Genomic DNA, 22,531 nt, shown 5'->3' with positions numbered 1-22,531 from the left:
GTGCAGAGGTACAGATGGATGGTTCTTTTTTTCCAGCTTCCCTTTTCAATTCTGGTTGAGAACCATTTGCCATAAAGAGGACATTTACTTTAAATTCATGCTACTTGTGTATAGCTGTTGTAAACAAAGGATTGAGTCATGGTTGAGCAAACTGTGGCTGTATATATTAGATAGGTATTATATTCCCACCCAGTAGCTCTGTAAGGAAACAGAAAACACTATTCCCGTGTCAGACATCGACTTAGACAGAGGGTTGTGTGATCATGAAAGTGTGAAGCTGAATATCGCTACTAATGTCTCTTTGGTTCACTGGGGAAACTCCATTGACTGGCTAGAAGATTAATTTAATTCCCACATGAGGACCTATGGGCATAAATCTCTTTAGCTAAAATAAACACTAAAACAACCAAGGCTTTTTTTTGTTTGTGCGGCTTTCAGAGGTCAGTGAGGTATGATATGAGATTTGTCTCCGAGGATAATGAGTTTAGCTGACTGCGCTAATGATCTGCTGTGTTCAAAGATAATTAGCTTTGCCTCTTCGTGCAGATTGTACAGGGATCATGATACAGTTGTTTTTGTTTTACAAATAGTTAGGGCGTTTCCCAGTAACCGGATCAAATCTGCTGTACATCAGTAGCTCACTGGATTGAAGGAAAGGGCGAGGAGACCCTGAGGCTACAACATATACACTCACTTCCCTGTTCTTCTGGTACACAAGTGAAAATGAATGCAATCTAATGTAACACTCCTGCACTGAATCTTAGCTTCATGAAGGCTATGGTGTTCAGGATTTGTTTAAAATAACTGAGAGAGCTGCAGTACTATTGAATCGTATTGTGTCTTATCAACACATGTTTCTATTATTCTGACAATCATACTTTTAATCAGTGTGGTCTATGCTGAATAACAGAAACTCTTTTGAGTTTAAATCAAAACAGTTTAACAGCACCACGGACTACATCCTCCAAAATAGTCATAAGTTGAATTCCCACCTTTTTTTATACTGTTTCAACATAAACTGAACATTGTAACAGTTGTGAAGTGATATTTAGAGCAAGATGGTTATATTAGAATGCATTCATTTTCACTAGTGTGCCTAATTAACTGGCACATGAGTGTACACTAACTGCACTGCCTTGTTAGCTCTGAGTGTTAGATTGGATTAAAAAACTTTAATGAAACAATAAAACACTATAAAATTATAAGACATTGATCAGTAAAACTGAATTATAAGTTGTGTTATCACGTAAACAATGTGAAAGCGTAGATGGCCATTATACTATAGTAATGACAACAGTATCAGGTAGAAATCAATATACAAATCACCAGCAGAGGTGTTTAACAGACATTTTTCACTGCAGATATTTTATAACACATATTTCTCTGTACCAACTACTTTTACGTTGGCAATATTTCATCAACCTGACCCAGAAATAACTACTACAAATAACTACTTAATAATAACTAAAGTGAGTAGAGATTCTAGCTGTTCTGTTTACATGGACCCTAAATAAAATTATCTAACAAGATAGACTGTATGTGTTTACACGACCCAAACCTTTCGTGTGTATAGCTGCTCTGCCTGCTATGGAGAGTTGAATCTGCAGACTCTATCTGCTGAGTACACTTAGGTCCTCAGGAGTGACCTTTTATGAGTCTGTGGCTATGACGGAGCCACTATGGAGTGGTCTGCTGGAGAGGCAGCCTCTTAGCGGCAGACAAAAAGGAAATGAACAAACTGGTGAAGAAGGCCAGCTTCGTTCAGGGCTGCCCTCTTGAGCCTGTGGAGGTGGTGGGTGATCAGAGGATGATAACTAAGCTGTAACCCCTGGTGGAAAACCAGTCCGAGCCCCTCCATGTTGCTATAACAGCACCGGCCAGCGCCTTCAGCAGCCGACTGCTTCACCCGCGCTACATGAAGGAGCATCACTGCAGGTTCTTCCGTCCTGCTGCTGTGAAGCTGTATAACCAAGCCTCATCTCAGTAAACCACATACGTATAACCTCTGCTGTATTTACTTTTCTATTTTTTGTATTTATTTAATGTTTACTTTTTTATCTCTTGTGTGTATCGTCCTTTAAACTGTCTGCTGCTGCAACACTGGACATTTTCCCACTGTGGGATGAAAAAAGGATTATTTATGCTATCCTAAATATAACAGAGGAAGTCATTTTTTCCCAACTTCATTAAACAGAAAAAGATGACAGAAACAGACCAACGTTTTCAATGACCCTCCTGGAAACTTGCCACATAGCCTGATGGGCAAACATGACAGAATCAGCACATTTTACATTCTTTAAGCTACCCATCTTAATATGATCGACTATTTCTTCCAATTGGGCAGAACTGGGCCATGCTGTTCAGACAGATTTGGTTGTATGAGGCATTTAATTCACTGAGTGGCTAACTGCCCATCACAGTTCATGCTTAAAGAGGAGGAGGTGGAATGTTTATGACCACCAGCAACATGATCAGACGTCATCTTGGATGTAAATAATGAAACATGTCTGGACACCTACAGAATCTGGAGACGATTGAAAGGGATGGCTCCCTCGTGCACAGGTTTATTTCAGGAGAGAACATAAGGTTTGATGTAAATGACATTGTGCACTAATGCAGAAGAGGGTTGATTAGAACTACTGTATTTATTTGTAGCTGTCCTACACAAGTAGCAAATGTGCATTATTTTAGCTTTATTTTTGTGCTGTTACTCATATACTCAAGCCCACTGAAGTATATTGAAGTATATTCTATAACAAACTTGAGCACAGATGCAATTGTTTTAAATGTCATTCAGAAACACTGAACTGGTACCACTTAGTTTCCTGTACTTTTGTAAAGTTTGTGCATTTTACAGCATATAAGTTAAAACTGCAGTAAATGCAAAACTTCCTTTATTTGCTGTAGCCTGCAGTTGTAACAGAACTTTTTCACAGATATTTTCTGTCTTTGCCACCAGTTCCTCCAAAGATCCTCAAATCCCCCAGGAAATATTCGTAGTGAGAACCAGGAACACTTTCCCACCTCTTGTCAACAATAATGGATAGTGTTCTTTTTTCAGAGTAGCTTTGCACCCAGAGGGGTTTTCTGGCTGATGAGTTCCAGATTTTGCACTTTCTTTCGTATAATTGGTCACCAATACGGGAGACATGAGCCTGAACCACATTTGGTGTTGGCAATCTGTGCAAAGGGAAGATTAATATGCAAACAAACCAAAGAAACATTAACTCCATACAATGTTAACATCACCAGAATATTTACCCTTGATTTTTTTGAACAGAAAGAAAGGAACAATGGTACTGAGATGTGCCAGTAAAAATAACACAGCTGGTGATCTTGTGGACCACATCCTCTAAAAACAGATGGACTGAAGCAGTAACAGCTGGACCTCAGTCTCCTTCACATCTTCCCTCTCACAGAACACGGTGACCCTTACTTCCTTGTTAGTCATATGGGATGATTAGGACTTCACAACAACATGCCACATTCAGGATAAAAATAAAAACAAATCCATAAAATGTCTTGAATAACTGCTTTGTTTTCGGTTTCTGCTCAATTCCATCCCTCTTCCTCTCCTTCTCATACCTGCTTCATTTTTCTATGAAGGAGTGAACTTGTGAGGTCATACCGTCCACGTTTGTGTTCAGTTCTCATATCATGTTATGACCTGCTGAGCTGTGCATTAAATCAGTTCTGTCAGCCAGCCAGCTAATGGGAATCAAGGTTGGGGAACTTTGGCCTTCTTTCTACGGCAAAGAGCAAGAAATGCACCTCTGTAATCGATGTTGTTTTCCTTGTCTTTCTTGCAGTCTCAGCAGAAGTGCATTGTAATCTTTGCCTTGGTGTGCTGCTTCGCTGTTCTGGTGGCGCTGATTTTCTCAGCTGTGGACGTCTGGGGCGAAGATGAGGACGGGATCACAGAGGAGAACTGCAGCAGGGACTGCAGGTGAGAACAATGTCATGTAACCTCATCTTATGTGTACGGACAATTCAGCGAACGGGTGCTTTCCTTGCAGTAATATTTCATCTAAGGCTGACAATAAAGCCAAAATAAAAGTTGCAATACAACCAGTTTTGCTTAATATAAACCATTCTTCTCTATCTCTTCCACTTTTAATGACTCAGTGACTCTTTAAATTTATTTCTGTTCTCCTTTAGTAGTAAGAACTATTATCCATTATGTCATGTTAAGTGTTATTTATTATATTTGTTTTGTCCCACTTGGCTTTGGGGCGCACTGCTGAAATGTCACATCCCCATTAGTCAAAATCAGGTAGGAAGTTTGGTTTGAACTAATAGAAGTTCATTTAAAGCAAGATATGAAATTACCACCGATCCCCATCAATTCATTTTCATACAGTGATCCAAAATTGTGTCCCAGTGGCAACAAGCAAAACACGGTAATCGAGACGTCCCTCACTTTAGCAACACCTCCTAGTTCTTCATTAAGGACTCTAATGAAGTTGCCTGTTCCCAGGCCAGGCGAGATATGTAATACCTCCAGCAAATTCTGGGCCTTGCCCTGGGTCTCCTACCAGCTGTCCATTTCCAGTAAACCTCAAATGGGAAGCACCCAGGAGACATTGTCAGCAGAGGATGTTCTTCTGGTTTGTTTAATTATTGAAGTGTGAGTGCACAGCAAGTGTACAGCAAAGCAGTGGAACAAAATGATTTTTGGTGACATGATTTGGGAAATTTGGATCTGTGAGTTATTTTATTTGCACCTTGTTTGAGTGCAGTTTTGAATTTCTAGCTGTTCATTAATCCCAGCAGGTCTGACCGTATTAAAAAAGTAAAAGCTGCACAAATGCATAAAATTCTGTTCTCCCTGAACCTGGTTCTAGTGTAGGCTCTGAAATGATTAGTAGGCTGTTCTGAAAGTTACTCCAGCAAGTTCCTAAAGTCTGTTTTAAGTTTAAAAAATATGGATGCTCAGATACAAAGTCTATAAAGTACTGCAGTATGTCCTGGTGGTATAGAGTGAAAGTCTTTCAAGCTGATACAGCAGTCCTGTTCTCCTTCTCTCCATTTCCTACTGGTTCCCCACCATTAGACTCTTATATCATTCAATTTAACATTCAGCCTTGAATTACTTCCCACGTCTCTCTCTCTTTCTTTATGTCTGCTTCCATCTACTTCCTCAAATCAGCCATTTAACAACCTTTCAGAGGTCTCTAACGGGCATCCTCCTCTTCCACTTTAGGCTGAAAGTGCAATCCCAACTTGTAAAGCTGAATTGGACCTCTCTTCTCCTATAAAGGACCCCTGAAGCTCGGGGGTAGAATGGGTGATAAATGCGAGGGATCACTGAGGGAGGGTGAACCAGATGGAGGGATGGGGTTGAGGACATCGAGCTAGATTTGGGGTTGGAAAAGATGAGAGATTCACGTGTGCGCTGGTATTTATACGCTTGATAATTATGTTTTTACTTTAAGGATCTATAAGGTGTGTGATTAATGGTTTGATGAAGCATTTTGCTCAGTAAAAAAAAGTTCCACTGCAAAATAGGAAAAGTGATAGATTACTATGAGCTGACACATTTGTAATAGGGGTTCGCTGAGGCTTGCTCGCTCACCTAAATCCGTGTAATTCATCAAAGCAAATGCATGTAATGCCCTTTTCATTTTTTAGTCATTGGCATTTAGTAGTGTTCACACTGTGAAAATGATCCAGTGATTAACGTGTAGATGTAATTCAAGCCAAACAGGGGCAGACCCGCCTCTCTCTCCCTTTGAAGCCATTAGTCCCCTTTCACTGAAAAAAAAAAAAACCTTCTGAGGCTTTTAGCTTCCCAAATAATGAGTCAGCAGCTTTTTGTTTGTGATGTTGTAATTTAGTCACCAGGCTGCTTTGTTATGTAGATTTCCTTTTTATCTGTTTTTGCCTGCATGATGAATGACACTAATTCTTGTACCGCACAGGAGACCTGAGATGCATAAAAAAATCAAACACTTCTCCCACTGATGCAGATAGCTGCTTCGTGTTTTTGCCTGGCGGTACACTCAGACACATAATTAACTTGAGGTATACCTTGATCTCTCTTTGTGAACAACATAATCTGTGACTGCAGCATACATGAGTCCTCTCGCAGCGACGTGTGTTGGAGCAGAGTGGCAGCAGTTTATACCCTCCCATCTGATCGTCTACCAGTGCCAGCCTGATGTATCCTCGGTGTGCATGTGTAATTGCCTTGTGTCAGACAGCTGATAAGATGGTTAGTATTGATCTGCTGCTACTTTGTGGAAGGGAAGAAATGATGCTCAGAGAGGGAGACTTGCCTCAACCTTAAAATCTTTTGAGATGAAACTAAAAAGCTCCTTGAACAGACTGCACTCTAACCCCTACTAGGACATGTTTACAGGTTTTATATATTACAAGTTACATGATGTTTCAGATTTATGATGCATTCTTGCGTAAAAATGCTGAAATACGCTGCTTAAAGGGATTACTAACTGCTATCCATTAGTGCATTCTCTCTTTTCAGAGTAAGCAATTAGTGATTTGGTATTAACCTTTTAAATTGAATAAATATCACATCAAAGACTTGAGAGAACTGGAGACCAGGTTTAGTACATGTCCACTGGTTTTTGTAACCCAGTACAATCCCCTGAACAGTAGTTACTGTGAATCCTTACCAAAGTTAAACATCACAGCTCCCATGAAGACAATCGCAACGCTATTGCAGCAATGGTATTATAAGGGGATGTATTTTAGTAGAACTAGATGCCCTATTTTGGACTGCTGCTAGTTGCAATACCATGTGGCAACTGTGGCACTCAATCAATAACAACAAAAAAGGCCCAGGAGAACAAATTTGAACCAGATGAAACGTGAAGGTTTTTGTCACTGACAGGCAAAATTCCTGAGGTCCTGAACCATTGGTCACCAACAACGCAGAAAAAAAAAAACTCAAGCTGCTGGTTGCGGCCCAGTCCACCTGACTTTACGGTTACATGGTTGCAAACAGGACATAGCGAGGGTGGCTATGTTGTGCTTTAGCTGTTTTGTTCCATCATGGAAATGTTCCATGGAGCATTTTAGAGGTGAAGTGTTTTGTCTGCCCTTTTGTTCACTTTTTGATTTGTTATAGCTCCTCAATAGTTTTTGTGCTTCTACCATGGTTAAATAGTCTTTGGTGTGCTGCGGCCAGTTACATGATTTAGAGATTTGTGTCTGTGTTTCAGTTTAATATACATCCATCATAACTAATGTATGCATTAATCCTCATAATTACGTTGTATAATCTGAACTGTGATGGCACTGCCAACTTTCTATCGGCTGCGGCTGCCTAGTCCATTGTATATATACTAAGGGATATTACTGTGTGTACATTTGTTGAGGAAAAATGGGACTGAGCCAGAGGAAGAGAGCATGGCTGAATTTTGCTCCCAAACCCTCTCATTCATATTTGTTGTTTTCGTTTGTTTTGTTTTGTTTTTGGATTTGCATAAAGTTCAAAGTCTAAAGTAATTATTTTCTTTGACTTGCTGCAAAAAAAGTGAACAATACAGTGTTGACAAAGACTTAGTGATTCAAGGCTGGATATTTAGTTGTGGTTACAAATGATATTTGAAGGTTTGTTTGCACACTCCCCAGCACTGAGTCTGGTATATTATTGTACTGGGAAGCTAATATTAGTCTGGTAAATTAATCTAGTAGCAGTTCGTTATATTACCCCTACCCCCTACAGTCTGAGTGTAAGAACTCATTTGTGTGGTGCAACTTAATCCAGTGATGCATAAATCTCCATTTAATAAAAACTTACAACTAGACTAAACTTAAAAAGAGCTGCAGCTAATGAGAGCACACATGCAATATAAGACTTCTGAAACATCAAATAGATATTTGCACAGGCGGCCTCAAAAGATGTAACCTACTGCTAAAACAGATGGAGAAAACCGCTGTGATAAGGCGTCAACATTAGACACCGAACTAATGAAATAATCAGTTTTCAATACCGGAACAAGAAGGTTATACAATATTGATAAGACTACTTTAAGCAAACTATTGGCTGTCAGTCAATATGTAAAGGAACACACGAAGCTCAATCAGTAAGGCTATCTTTAGCCTCCGTTCAGGTTTCTCAGTCAGCTGACTGTAGGGGTTTCAGCCCATTGAGATTCTTCCACAATCTCAATGTTGAACTTCTCCTCCGCTGTTGCTATTGTCTCATTTATGGCCTAGGTCTATTCCTGATCTCATCCAGAGCTCTAGCCTTTTCCTTTTTTCCTCTTACCATCTCCACCAGTGTCTGGCCCGAGGGGTGCTTTCCTACTCTAAGCTCGTCTGACACAAAACAACATAATAAAATAAGTACTTACAGTTCAGTTTCATTTGCATTAAACACGACGGGTCGTGGACTGAAATTTACATCCTAAGTGTGTTTACAGTGACAGCCTTGTGGTTGTACGGGATGAAACTAAAATGAAGTATGCAGGGAGCTGAACAGCAGCAGCTACTGTGACACCCATATTAATTTCCTCGCTGCTGAACACCCGGAGCTCTGGGCAGCTCGTGAGAGGTTGATAATTTATATCAGGTGTCAGGAACTGACTCGGGCACACTGTGGTTTCAGCATGATCCCATGCTGTTGTTCTGTGGTGCTTGGGCAGGCGCACAGTATGACAAGCCCACTGCTGTGATTTTTATGTTGTTTATTTTAGTCTTGACTGCTAAAGGTTTATGTTCCTGCTCAGTTTCAAGAGAATGCATTTAAGTGATTCAGCCGTGCTCTGTTGCCACCCTGCAAAGACGGAAATCCATTGTCATTCAGAGTGAGAGGTCTTACATTCACACACGCTCCCTTTCTCGATTCGTGTCACTGCCTCATGTATGCACACACACACCGTGAAGTTTACACCAATTACGTATTGGCTGCTGAGACTGAATCATACCCCTGAGTGAGCAGATGGATAAGGAACCAGACGTGGACAATGCTTAAATCAATGAATCCTCTGCAGGAAGAAACAACCAATGCCTTTCTGCTTTCTCCAGTTTTAATGTGAGGCTTGTCCGGCTGTTTGAACTAGTCAGAATCACTATTCATCATACCGCACAGCCATGAGAGCGGACTGAGAGGATTCCTTTCAGAATAATAACCCTCCCTCTCTGTCCCTTCAGTCTGTTTTCTATCCTTCCTTGCTGTTCCTCGTCGTGAGGTGTTTACTGCAGCTGTCCTAGTTTTTTGCTGTCTATTCAGAACATAGAATGATCCTCCACGCTGTGTGGCGTAAACGTAAATCTTCTCTATAATTTCATCACTGCTCGCTAAATTAGTTTCTTTGTGGCTTTTCATTTTACTCTCCCTCTGTGACTGACAGATGGGAGAATACCCACTGAAATGAAACCCTCAGCAACATATCTGCCAGCTGTACTCGTGATTATCCCAAACTCAAATATATTGACTGACATTTCCATGAGGAGATATCAGCATGTTGTGATCACAGAGGGTCTAAGTCCTACAGTTTGACCCGTGGCGACGTTCCAAAAGCTGAATTAGCTTTACTTTAGCCGGGAATACATTTTCAAGCTGTGAGCTGGCAACCGGCTTCTCAATGTGATTCCATTACATTATCACCGGCGGCACATGCTCGCGCCAGTGTGCCCTTGAGCCGAGTCCTCAAGAGGCCCTGAACTGTCAAACGTTGGCTGACCCTGTGCTCAGACTATTCAGAGGGCAGCCAAAAAAATGGAGCTACATACATATGAAAAACAGCTTGAAGAATTGAATTTATCTTGAGGCTAAGAGGAACAATCAAATAAAACAGCCCAGCACTACACAATGAGTTTATATCAACTATTATTTTAATCAGGGCAGAATTTTTTTTAATAAACTGTAAATATTTCATTGAATAATGAGTCCAATAAGTGAAACAATAAGAGAAGTCTTGAGATTAGACCCAGTCATGACATCACCATATTCGAGTCGGGAGAGAGTAAGGCCGGGTTTAGCACAGGAACCCCCCCAGGTCTAGACTCTGGTGGTGGTGAGGAGAACAGCACTGGAAATCTGAACGGGATGAGGCGTGGACTCTGATGAGCTCAACCTGGATTTGAAGACTGGAAGTGCACGAGTTAGAGGAGGGCCGCAGCAATAACTTCGAATGAAATGACTGCCGGCAACAGAAGATGAGAACAGCAATAATATAATTGGCTGAGATCGTGACAAAACCTGAATAGTTTAGCTTGAAGCTTCTAGTCAGCTGCTGATTAGGGAAGATGGAAGAATTAACAAAGAGTGAGGCTCGACATACTCTTCTTGATTGACCTTAATATGAACTTCATACTTTCAAACTCATTTAAGTTCCTTTTGTTTTAGTGCAAAGAAGTGCAAGTATGTCATGAAAATGTTTACATTCAATGAACTATCCTTTTACAAAACATTTTACGAACAACCTGCAATTTCTTAAGAAAAATAAGTACAATTTCAGAGCATTGCTGCCATCTGCTATTTAGTTCTGGCTCTCAGTGTTGTGTTATGTCTGCAACTCTTACTAACACTTACTAAAACAGTACGGCCCTTAGTGGACAAATTAGGAATAGGTGCCAGTCTTAAAGTGCAGATAATGTCTTGATGTAACTTGCACACAGTAGCCTGGGTGTTCCCATACTGCTTTGCGCGCGATTTCATTCTCGCTGCAAAAGCAGTCTGGAAACCATCGCCCATATTTTCTCCTGAGATAGGGAACCAATCACAGAACGGGGGGGGCAGCAAGACGATGACGACGTCTATGCGCGACACCGAAGCTTGTAGTGTGTTAATCCAACATGGCAGCGGACCTAACGTTACCGTTCGATGCAGCCTTAGACAGTGTTTTAAGTAGCTTAGAACGCAAGTTTATTTTAAAAAAAGAGCAACGTTTGGCGTTGAAAGACTTCATTGCCAAGAAGGATGTGTTTGCTCTGCTACCAACAGGCTTTGGCTATGAATCGCGCGCAAGGCAGCATGGGAATTACCAGGCGCATTTGATAGACATTCGTAGCGCCCAATAAACGGCTCTAGGCATTTGTAAAACCACGCCTCAAATACGAGAAAATAAACACGTAGTTTCCAGACCAGCATCTCATTGAGATGTGCAGTCGCGTCAGCCAGGCTATGCACACAGTGCAATTTCATCGAAATCTGCAGGTGGTTCAAATGTATGGCCCAGAGGGTCCAATCTGGCCCGCGGGCCGTACGTTTGAACCCCCTGGCTTAAACGTTATGTGTAACGTGAAAGGAGTTGCTTGGACTGATGAAACTACTATGATCATGTGACTCGAGACTTTGGGCGTTGATTATGCGCCCGCACAGATCTGCCAGGCCAATTAAATCATTTGGGTCGGCTTTATGTGGTGATGGACAGAGGAGTAACAGTGAAATAATTAATAGTTAGGACCGTAACTATACTGTAGGACTATATGCCTGCAGAGTTTTTTATTTTTTTTATTTTTTTCCTATATTGGTTGAAAAACACCCCGTAATAAAAATCTCAATAGTGCGTTACCAGTCTGGTATGATAAAGAGAATGAATAATGGAGCTCTATTTAACTCCAAATGAATATACATACTACTTTAAACAATCTTAATATTTATTTGTAGTTTGTTCTGTTGAACCCTGATTTATCCAATAATGCTGTCACAGTAATATATTAACCTATCTATGTTACCCCTTCGAGATAAGATAAGATAAGATATCTGACTGCATGTAATAAATGTAAAGAATTACTTCAAACTGTGTCATGAAAATCATTTGTCATTGTTAATTTGTATTTATGCTGTAGTAGTGTTGTGATGCATCCTTATTTAGAAATAAAATAAGATCTCATATGACCAACCAGCAAATTTAATAACACACTCAATCATGAGGACATCCTCTCCATTTCTTCTCTAATAACATTAATGGATGTGTTATTGCGTTGTAGTGTGATGTTGAGCTAATTAAAATAACACCAAGCTGAAGTGCATGCCCTCTGCTTCCCCTGCTCCCAAAACCAATCTGCTCTACGTTTATCATAATATTTCTTACTTTAATCTATTCCTTCTCATATGCGCCAGTAAATCCTTGTTCTGATGTGATTCTGGTAGCTTCTTGGACAGCATTTTATCCAGAGACTTGATCAACAGCAGAAGTGCAGTAGTATTTATATCTAAGCTGTTCACCCTCACCAAAGAGCCTCGCCCTGCTTTATATTGTTAGAAACTGACGTCTAAGCCAGATGCACAGAGAATGTGGGGAGCTTGATAATGGTTCTGAGTGGCTGCACATCTAGGCCTGCCACAGTTAATTTAGTCCGTTGACTCCGGTGCTGCCCCTGCCATTTTCAGTCAACCAGGTAATATACTGTACAAACTGGGTTTTTACAGCGATGCATACAAAACATTAAAATGCTAAACAACTATCTGTGAGAACATTTGCCCCACCATTGGACTTTTAGCTGCCAGGCACCACTTAAGCAGAAGCTCTTAAAGATACAGCTATATTATATTTCATGCCATGCAATTAATCTGACACACAGCAGATTTGTATTGTGCCTGTATATGATTTCATTATATGGTGCTTATCATACAGTATATTGCCTCAGATGGCTGATGGTTCCATTAAAATGCACCATGTGATACCGTAGCGAGTAGTATGTGAGTGTGTATGTGAGAAACCAGAATAGAACGTAGGAAAAAATAATATGGGAATTGTGTTTTCCCTGACTACATGTAATTTCATCCTCAAAGCTGACAACTCTGCACATCAGTCTTCAATTATTCCGAGCCCTTCCCTGAGGCAAGGCTTAATGATGCATTTAAGGGCATGTGTAGCCTCGAGATCTTGATTTCTGCCATTAATGTAACGACCCTGAAAAAAGGGGGAAGAAGGGTACCGTTAGCTACTTTCCATAGCACCAGATCTCATAATAATTCCACCACTAATGCGAACAGATAATTGCTTTGAGAAAGACCATAAACCTGGCATTAAGTCTTCCTGAACTTCCATTAACTGGTCTCTGTTCTTTTTTTCAGGCAGTTCTTACATGTGAATGTTTTTTTTGTTTTGTTTTTTTTTTGCATCATTAGTTTTTGCCTTTATTCTGTTTTTTCTCATTATTTTCCACAGAATAGTGCTCGTGGAAAACATCCCAGAAGACATCTCCTTCTCAGACAATGGCACGTCCTACCTCCCTCTTTCAGTGGGGCTGTACAACTTACTGGACCAAGCCATCCGGGTTGTGGAGATAGTTTCCCCGCTGTGGCTCCTCAACTCCTCTGATTATGAATCCAGCTTCCAGCCTGCTGCCAGACAGGTAAAACCAGAGCAAGCCAACAGAGACTGAACTATACAAACTCTACTTTCATTTACATTTTGAGGTTGCTTTACTTTTTTTTTTTATCTCCTTTTAGACTAAAGTATTTGATCATTGTTTAAGTAGGAGTAGTGTAGTAGAAGGACTCACATCTCATATTTATCAGAAAGATTATTGAACAAAAAGATGTTCAGCTTCATTCCAGTCAGTCTGTAATGTCAACGCAAGACCCACTGACAGTACAAATGACCCCCACTGACGAAAATCAATGTCTGTTCTTTCAGAGTTTCTGGTAAGGTAGTAGTAAGGCAGTAGTGTTGGCTATTTTCAAGTTCCTTGAAGCAAGGTATTTATTTTGGATCTGAACTGGATGTGTTTTATTGAACATTGCCTGAAGGGTTTGGCCAGGCTGTGCACACACAACACAGTGCATTTTTAAAGCGTAGAGGACACTGTATCAGAATTAATGACAGCCTGAACCTCCTGACCGAATAGTAATTACTTATTTTAGAGGCCTCTGGCCAGAGAAGAGCTTAGGTCCTTTCAACCTGCAGCAATCTAGAAAATATAGAGTGGATTAAATTTAAAATGCAATGCACTGTTGAGGCAAAGTTAAAAGTGGTAGAGGCTAAAATATCTAAGTGTGTTTTTGTCCTGTTCATTTTGTGAATATCAATTGCCTGTGAAGATTCTCAGTTTCCAGGTCACAATGTTTTTAAGCCAAAACAAAGGCAACTGGACTTTTGATTTTTCTTGAAGTCGTTTCTCCGTTTCATCCAAGTTCAGTTTGCAGACTCAGTTTGCATCATTTGTGAACCTTTACTGAGACTAACACTCCATGCCATAGTTAACATTTTCTCACATATACAGTAAATGTTGACTAAAGGCTGTGTTTGTATGACCTCGGATCATTAAAAATGGAAAAGATTAAATTAAGATGTTTAAGAGTTTGTTTCAGGAAATTGTCACCGCTGCATGAATGGTGATATGGCTGCTCGCCCTCCGCGCAGATTTTACATTTGCTGAGACTTCTTTCATCTCTGATTCTGCTATCAGTGCAAGAGCCTGGAATAAAACTTGCAAATATCGCCAAATGTAAGAAGCTCTTGGAATAGTCTTGAAGAGTCTTTATACAGCTGGATTATGCTTCTAGCCTTTACACTCACCTATGCAACTTAAACACATATTCCATTATGATTCTTGGCGTAGTATGCACCACAGGCTTTGAGTCCTCTGTGATGCATAAACTTAACTTGTAAAATCAGTTGTCAGTAATTCAAAACAGCTATAACAGTTACTCTCTAACATCTCAACTTTTTATGAAATTGCAAACGACACACTGTCAACGGCGTCTCCTCTAGCGGGTTTTGTGTAAAGTGATCTGCACTGGCAGTACAAGATGTGTCTTCTGGATGTCAAAATGAAACCCATTTTACCCAGTTTGCATCTCACAGTTTTAAAGTCCTTCCTATTTTTCATCATTTAAGTGAAGGGTATTGTGTCACTGCTAAACTCAGCTTGTGATATAAGACAACAGTGACTCACTATCCACAGTTTTAAAAATGTATTGTTTTGCAGATACACCAGGAACAACGTTACCAGGTAGTCACACTGAGCAGAAGGTAGTCACGGCTACCATGTGAGCCAAAAAGCAAAGAAAAGTGTGCCACCTAAAAGTATGATCAAAATAAAACTCCCTTAGAAATGTAACACAAAAATAGCACACAAAGGACTTCTGATGTACCCACCAAAAGAAAATCAAACCTCTAATTCTGGTTATCTGAATACACAATGCATGTGAATGTCATGAGACATCAATGGTTTGTTGGTGTGTTTCCCTCAGGGCAGAGCTCTGCTGTCAAAGCTGCAGGGGCTGAAAGCGAAAAGAGTCCAGCTGAAGATCTCCAGCGGGATGATCGACTCGGCTGAGCTCAGGACACTCGCCAAACACGGTCAGCTCTCACTCTCACTGTTTCATACATTCTGCCTGTTTGTATCCAAATGTGCTGCAGCTTTGCTCTGCCCGTTTAGTCCGTCCGCCCATTTTTCTTCTGCTTAGTTTTTAATCTCTCATGTCTTTTCCATATTTCCGTTCATCTGTCTTCATGTTTCATTTTCTTACTGCCTTCTCTCTTTGACTGTCTCTCACTCTCCATTTCTAGAAGCAGAGGTTCACTATATAAACATGACAGCACTGACCAAAGGCAACCTCCACTCCTCCTTCTGGGTGGTCGACAGGAAGCATTTCTACATCGGCAGTGGCAGCATGGACTGGAGATCCCTGGCCACTGTATCGTAGACTCACTATAATTTACAGCGCACACAAAATTCTGAAAATTATCAGTTAGCCTCTCTGTTGTCATTTAATCACCAGACAGAAAGGAAAGTGCTTGTATAAGGGTCTGGAAAGTACTGTATACACCTATCAGGCATAACATTATGACCACCTTCCTAATATTGTGTAGATAGACAGTGAGTATGTATGCATTTGAACACACTATACGTTTTGAGGTTGTTGAGGGTCTTTAGTGTGTGGTATACAAAAATAGAAAGTGCACATTCTTTGATTGCCGAGTTCAAAGCTGGATGCCTGGGATGGTTCATTAAAGTGTGAAGCCTTTTGTTAGTGACTTTCATTTTATCCTTGAACATCCAAAATATCATTTAAAATAATGAACCGCAACTGGAACTTACTTAGTCCTCAGGAAGAACCCAGCAGCAGATACTGAAGTTGTACTGAACAGAATATCTTTGTCTTTATTGTCTCTGTGAGATATGACAAGTTAAGTGATGTATTTTTAGCCAGAGGAGTGTGTGTATGTTTTGATGGAGGTAGAAGGTAGCTTGCATCAAACAACAGTGACTAACAGTGCAGGGACAGAATGAACGCGTGGAAACAAAGAGAAAAAGAGAAGGCAATTTACAGGCTGAGGTGCTGAAACTGACAAGTGACTTTTTAAGTGCTGTGGAGAGGAAAGAGAAAAATGAGAACAAAGAGATTAGCCACTGTAGTGTCTATTTGTTCTGCTTGGAAAAGGATGAGACTTGTGAACAACATGGCCTGATAATGGGAAGGTGTGTATAGGTGTTGAAACAGGTGATAGAGATGATGGCCTACCCCCCTTTTTTTTTTTTTTTTAACCAGTGACAATGACGAGAATAACTACAAACATGCTGGATTAAATGTTGCTTGTCCCCAGGCTTGTGGTGCTCTAATAGGTTTTTGTTTGCCCTCCAGAGGAAGGAGCTGGGTGTGTTGGTGTACAACTGCAGCTGTCTGGCTCTGGACCTCCACAAAGTGTTCAGCCTCTACTGGGGGCTGCTGTACAAAGACTTCATCCCCTCTTTCTGGTCCAAACGCCTCTTTGCCCTTTTCAACAGGGACTCGCCGCTGCAGCTGACGTTGAACAGCACAAAAGCTCAGGCCTACATCTCTGTAAGTGGCAGTCATTGTGTTACTCTGTATTGCACATCAGCCCAGAGAAAACATGTATTTAATCATAGAAATGCTTTCATAATGTTGGAATTATTGGTGGAAGGGAGCATGTAAAAAGAGGGTTAGGCTCTGAAAGTCCCTCCAAAAAATGCGTTTAAACTGATCTGACATTTTGAGTTTTAGACTCTCCGTCTTGAGTTTAATTTCATACTTTACAGACACTTTGATTTTTATTGTCTGAGCTGCTGAGGGTATTACTTAATTAGCAAATGCAAAACACAGTGCCTGGCCAAAAAAAAAAAAAGCTGTCACCAAAAAAAAAAAAAAGGTCACACACTAATATTTCGTTGGACCGCCTTTAGCTTTGATTTCAGCACACATTCACTGTGGCATTGTTTCGATAAGCTTCTGCAATGTCACAAGATTTATTTCCATCCAGTATTGCATTCATTTTCCACCAAGCTCTTGTATTGATGATGGGAGAGTCTGACCACTGCACAAAGCCTTCTCCAGCACATCCCAAAGATTCTCAATGGGGTTAAGGTCTGGACTCTGTGGTGGCCAATCCATGTGTGAATATGATGTCTCATGCTCCCTGAACCACTCTTTCACAATTTGAGCCCCATCAATCCTGGCATTGTCATCTTGGAATATGCCCGTGCCATCAGGGAAGAAAAAATCCATTGATGGAATAACCTGGTCATTCAGTATATTCAGGTAGTCAGCTGACCTCATTCTTTGGGCACATAATGTTGCTGAACCTAGACCTGACCAACTGCGCAACCCCAGATCATAGCACTGCCCCCACAGGCTTGTACAGTAGGCACTAGGCATGATGGGTGCATCACTGCCTCTCTTCTTACCCTGATGCGCTGGTTCCCCACTCCCCTTCCAGTATTTAATAATGCATTGGACAGTTCTTAACCCAATTTTAGTAGTTTCTTCCATCTCCTTAGATGTTTTCTCTGCTTGATGCATGCCAGTGATCTGACCCTTCTCAAACAGACTAACATCTTTTCCATGACCACAGAACACGTCTTTCAACATGGTTATTTAAGAAATGAGAAGCTACTCATTACATCAGCTGGGGTTAAATAACTTGTTGCCAGCTGAAAGATAATCACCCATGCAGTAATTATCCAATAGGAGGCTTGTACCTATTTGCTTAGTTAAATCCAGGTGGCGACGTATTTTTTTGGCAGTGTACCTTTCTCGACGTAGTCCAGAGGGAGAGATGAAGACAGAGGCTGAGATCCAAACACAGGTGTCTACAGTTATTCTGATTGACTAGACCCATGCTGCATTCAAGGCATACTGAAGTCATTGTAATTATGAGCTTCCATCTTGTAAATAGAATTCACATCAAAATCCAAGGTAATATTATATCTGGAATTTTCGGAGCGCTTCAATATCCTTCTTTGAGCTTATTAATAATGTTGTGAAAACCGAGAAGACATGAAAGACCCACACCAACCAAAAACTGATGTGGCGTTGTATTGTCAGTGCCCAATATTTTAATCCTTGAATGGCAACGTCCTGGTCTCTTTCCCATTTATAACACATATCTCACATTGCGTGAACACAGCATTGACACTGGATGAGTTTGATAAGACGATGACGAATTTTATTTGTTAGTTCATTACTGAGTATAATAAAGTATAATAAATCTTCATTTGTTCCGTTAAGTGAGAACCTTCTCCTGCTACTGCAACTCAAAATCTACATTACTGCACATATTAGTACTCAAGTTTCGTAACTGGGGCTGCTCATTTAAAATGTGTCTACTCTAAATGTCTGGAAGCCATCCACACTGAAGATGACATCTACTGTAGGTACAGGAAAACTGAATTTTTCATGGAGAGAGTTTCGTCAAGACGCTGCGTCTTTCAGTGTAATTTTCTTCCTGGACGTGAGTGATGGTGATGTCCCCTACCTGCGGCAGAAAAAAAAAAGGTTGATCCGGCTGTGCTGTCTATCTCCACAAGATTTATTTCGACACATAAACCACGTGCGAGCACATGCGTTTATCAATCACAGAGGGCAGTGAAAGTCAACAAGAAGTCAGCACTGAAACTTCAATGCACACAGATTATGGCACCCTTGTAAACAAAGGAAGACCTAATGATCATTTGGGTGAACGATAATGATGAGCTGAGTCTGTTGTTTTAATGTTAACATTGTTAACAATCAATGTATAATTGTCATTTCTGAGTCACTGTGGTATTTACACAACGCTCTGAATCATTCCTGTGTATTTCTGTGCACAGTCAGCAGTTGTGCATCCTCTCGTTTTTCAACACTGACACTTCCTTAATGCCTCCTCTCTTCCTCTGACAGAGCTCGCCAGATGTTTTAATCCCCAAAGATCGTAGCAATGACCTGGAAGCCATTTCCCGGGTCATCCAAGAGGCCCGCCATTTCATCTACATCTCCATCACTGATTACCTGCCCCTCTTCGGCCGCAGCAGCCACAGGTTAGAGCCACTCTGCTACCTCTGCAGTGATTTGGCAGCCGTTTGTCATCAAAAGCCATGTTTTCATTCAAGTGAGTAAACCATGTGTATGCTTCTGTGTCCATCTGGCTCGTTGCCCGTGTCTGTGTGTGTCTGTATCCGTGCCAAGGTACTGGTCTCGTATCGACGGTCTTATAAGAGAGGCTCTGATCCTGAGGAAGGTGCGAGTCCGTCTGCTGATAAGCTGCTGGGAAAAGACTCATCCACTCACTTTCAACTTCATCTGGTCCCTGAGGAGTCTGTGTATGGAGCAGGCCAACTGCTCACTGGAAGCTGTAAGTTCAAGGCCGCCGTGTACTATTTTTCCTCTACACATGCACTTGTCAATGCTCACTGCACCACTGTATGTGTGTCTTTGTGTGCAGAAGTTCTTCAGCCCCCGAGTGCAGAGGGATGGCAGTCTCCAGGGAATAAACCACAACAGGTTTATGGTTACAGACAGCGCCATTTATTTAGGTGAGCTCATCGACTAGACTTTATGGCTGTGGCCTATGCGTCTCTACTTGCTCCATGCAGATTTAATTTTCAGTGTGCTTAAAGGAACAGGTCCACATTAGTTTTTTTCTCCAAGAATGAGATTAGAAGATCAATATTATTCTTGTGTAGGGATCTAGAGCAATGAGGAAATTTATGGACATAAATATGATATTACATGTTAATACGTGGGCTTCAAATGTGTTGGTATTCTTATTATTTGACCTTCATGCTGAGCTAAATGCATCTCTGGGCTGGGCCTCCATGGTCGTTGTGATTTTGTCTTGCTTCTACAGAGTCCTCAAAACTGATGTGTATCTTAAGTTTCTCACTTCTGTCTGTTTCCTGACAGGTAACCTTGACTGGATGGGGAATGAGTTCACCTCTAACGCAGGAGCAGGCCTTGTGATCACTCAGTCAGAAGGCATCGAGGAGAGGAACTCCACGGTGGTGGAGCAGTTACAGGCTGCGTTTGAGCGGGACTGGTTTTCCCGTTACACCCACTCACTACAGGCTGATAAAATCCCAGTTTGCAACAAGCACCACATCAACAGGCTGGTGTCGATCAAAGCCAGCCACCTAGACAACGGGCCAGTGCCTATCAGAAAAGGCCAGCATGATAACGGACCTGCACCGATGAGAAACCACCACAAAGTTGACGGACAGACAGCTGACAAAACAAGGCCCCATGACGACAGACTCAGTAAAGGTAGTCACCAACAAATGGTGCCTCTGGTACCCCTCATGGAGAGCCACCAAGAGTGGGGTCGAATCAAAATGAGTCACTCTGACAGCAGGCAGACACAAATCAAAGGGAAGAACCATGACAATCCAGTGGATCTACCCGGTCAGTCAGCAGAGAGCAGCGGCTTCAGAGAGATCTCCAACGGACCCCTGTGACTTCAAAGCATGATGGGTTTGGTCGCCCTGAGCGATATTCTGGTGAACTCCCTTCTTCCAGTGACAATGGTCTTCTACCACTGGGTCTTTGTAGCATTTTGTTATTATCATTTTGTAGAAAACTATAACTCTGTTTAGTTTAGAGGTATTTTCTGGTTTGCAGGACATGATAATGTACAGGGAAGAACTCAGGAAGGAAAGCAACTCTCCACTGGAGTCTGGCACTTTTGACGGATACTTTGAGAGAGAAACCAAAACATTTTGGTTTCTAAGAAATACTGAATAATACAATATTAATAATAATAATAATATTATCTTAAAACCTTGATACTTATTTAATCGTTTGTGTCCTTGTTGAGGTCTCTCAAGCTAAAGGAACTGTGTTTGTATTGATTGCCAGAACACTGGATGTCAGTTAAGCTGTTTGAGGCAGTCATAATTTATCACCCTTTAAAAGGGAGAATAACACCTGCATGCCTATGCAGAGACAGAATGCAATGCACCAGGTTTAGCTAAGCTAGCTACATCTAGTATTCAAGATACACTCCAAAACGATGAAAGATTTACCGCACAGCTTCGGTTGTTGTGGATCTGTCATTGCCTCTGTCCTCAGATTCATAGTGGACACTTTGGCCTCTTGTAAATAGCCTTGTACATCTCCAATAGTATTCTAATCAAAAAATATATTTATTAAGTACAACCAGTAATATCAGATCTTCAAACCAAAAAGAAACGACCAGTTTAATACACACCAGTTACATCTACGAAATAATTTAATAAACTCTGAACACTGCTATTAGTCTGGTAAAAGAAAGAACCCCATAACTCATGCTGTGGGCTGACCCAGATTTTAGGAACTGGGGCTCCAGAGGGATTGATCAAATCATGTCCGCAAGAACAAAGACGGCCGGATAGCAAAATGTTTCATTTTATGGAGGTTGTGATTAAATTTAATTACGCATCTTTTAGATAGGGCCTAACATCAGTCACTTCTATTGGAAAACTACAACCTTCATTGCTTTAAGTCAAATGAAGATAGGGATATTTTCCCCAGAGGAAGAACTCTATTGATCTGAACATATAATCATTGGTGTTTCCTTAAGGAAATCCTAAGGAAAGAAGAGGAAGTGAATTGCAGTGTTGTGACTTATTGAACAAATACTGAAGGGGCTGTAAGAAGGAGATGCCAGAGGGTCTCTGCTGTCGGCCAAATCAATACAATGAATTTTTAACAAAGCCTGACAGTTTCCGTTTAACCTGAAGGACATGGTGGCCTATAATGTCATGCCTGTGACTGAATATGTGTTCCATTTATCATGTAGCAACTTTCATTTGCTTTTTGAATGACTGCATGTCAGTTTACACACTCTTTGCTATGAGTGCAACTTTTAACAACAATGCTTGTGGAGTTTATAATAACGTGGACGTATTTTTTAACTTTCAAAGCCATTAACTGAGCAAACAACTGTGTGTAATCAGCCTTTTGTCTGAATTTGTTTAGCAGGACGAACATTTGGAAAAAAAGTGGAGCTAAACTTGCAGAAAGCTGAGCTGTAAACAGAAAGACTTCAGTGTGGTTGAGAGAAAATTCATCAGCAAATGATTCTGATAATTGACTAATCAGTCATTTTTTCAAACAAATTGCCAACAATTTCCTGGTTCTGGTTTGTCAATGTGAATATTTGCTAGTGTTTTTAACTTTTTATGATATTAAACCACATGTCTGCAGTTTTGGATCTAACTTTTAGGAATAATGATGGACATTTTTAACTTTTTTTTTTTTCTTCTTGAAAATAAATCCTTGGTTGCAGACCTTGAACAATGTGATAATTGGTAGAAACAATTGAGGGCTTTATGGTTTTTCAGAGGATTTACATGTGCAGACTTTGTGTCTGCTCTGTTTATGTTACAAGTCCAAAAAAAGCTATGTCTT

At 40.8% G+C, this 22,531-nt stretch overlaps 1 protein-coding gene across 1 annotated transcript; it reads left to right on the top strand.

The window, feature by feature from the left end:
- Nucleotides 1-963: 963 nt before the first annotated feature.
- On the top strand, nt 964-20,598 carry LOC311500735 (inactive phospholipase D5; the record flags this gene model as incomplete). The annotated part of the gene is made up of 8 exons (XM_084562311.1): nt 964-3,946; nt 13,089-13,275; nt 15,119-15,227; nt 15,438-15,565; nt 16,514-16,711; nt 19,049-19,185; nt 19,334-19,680; nt 20,051-20,598. Exons 1-8 carry the CDS (start codon nt 3,783-3,785, stop codon nt 20,596-20,598), a joined length of 1,818 nt encoding a protein of 605 aa, XP_084418437.1. The 5' UTR covers nt 964-3,782.
- Nucleotides 20,599-22,531: the final 1,933 nt, after the last annotated feature.

Source organism: Chelon labrosus (genome assembly GCF_963514085.1).
Source record: "Chelon labrosus genome assembly, chromosome: 15".
Classification (NCBI taxonomy): Eukaryota; Metazoa; Chordata; class Actinopteri; order Mugiliformes; family Mugilidae; genus Chelon; species Chelon labrosus.
This window is presented reverse-complemented; position numbering and strand designations above follow the sequence as displayed.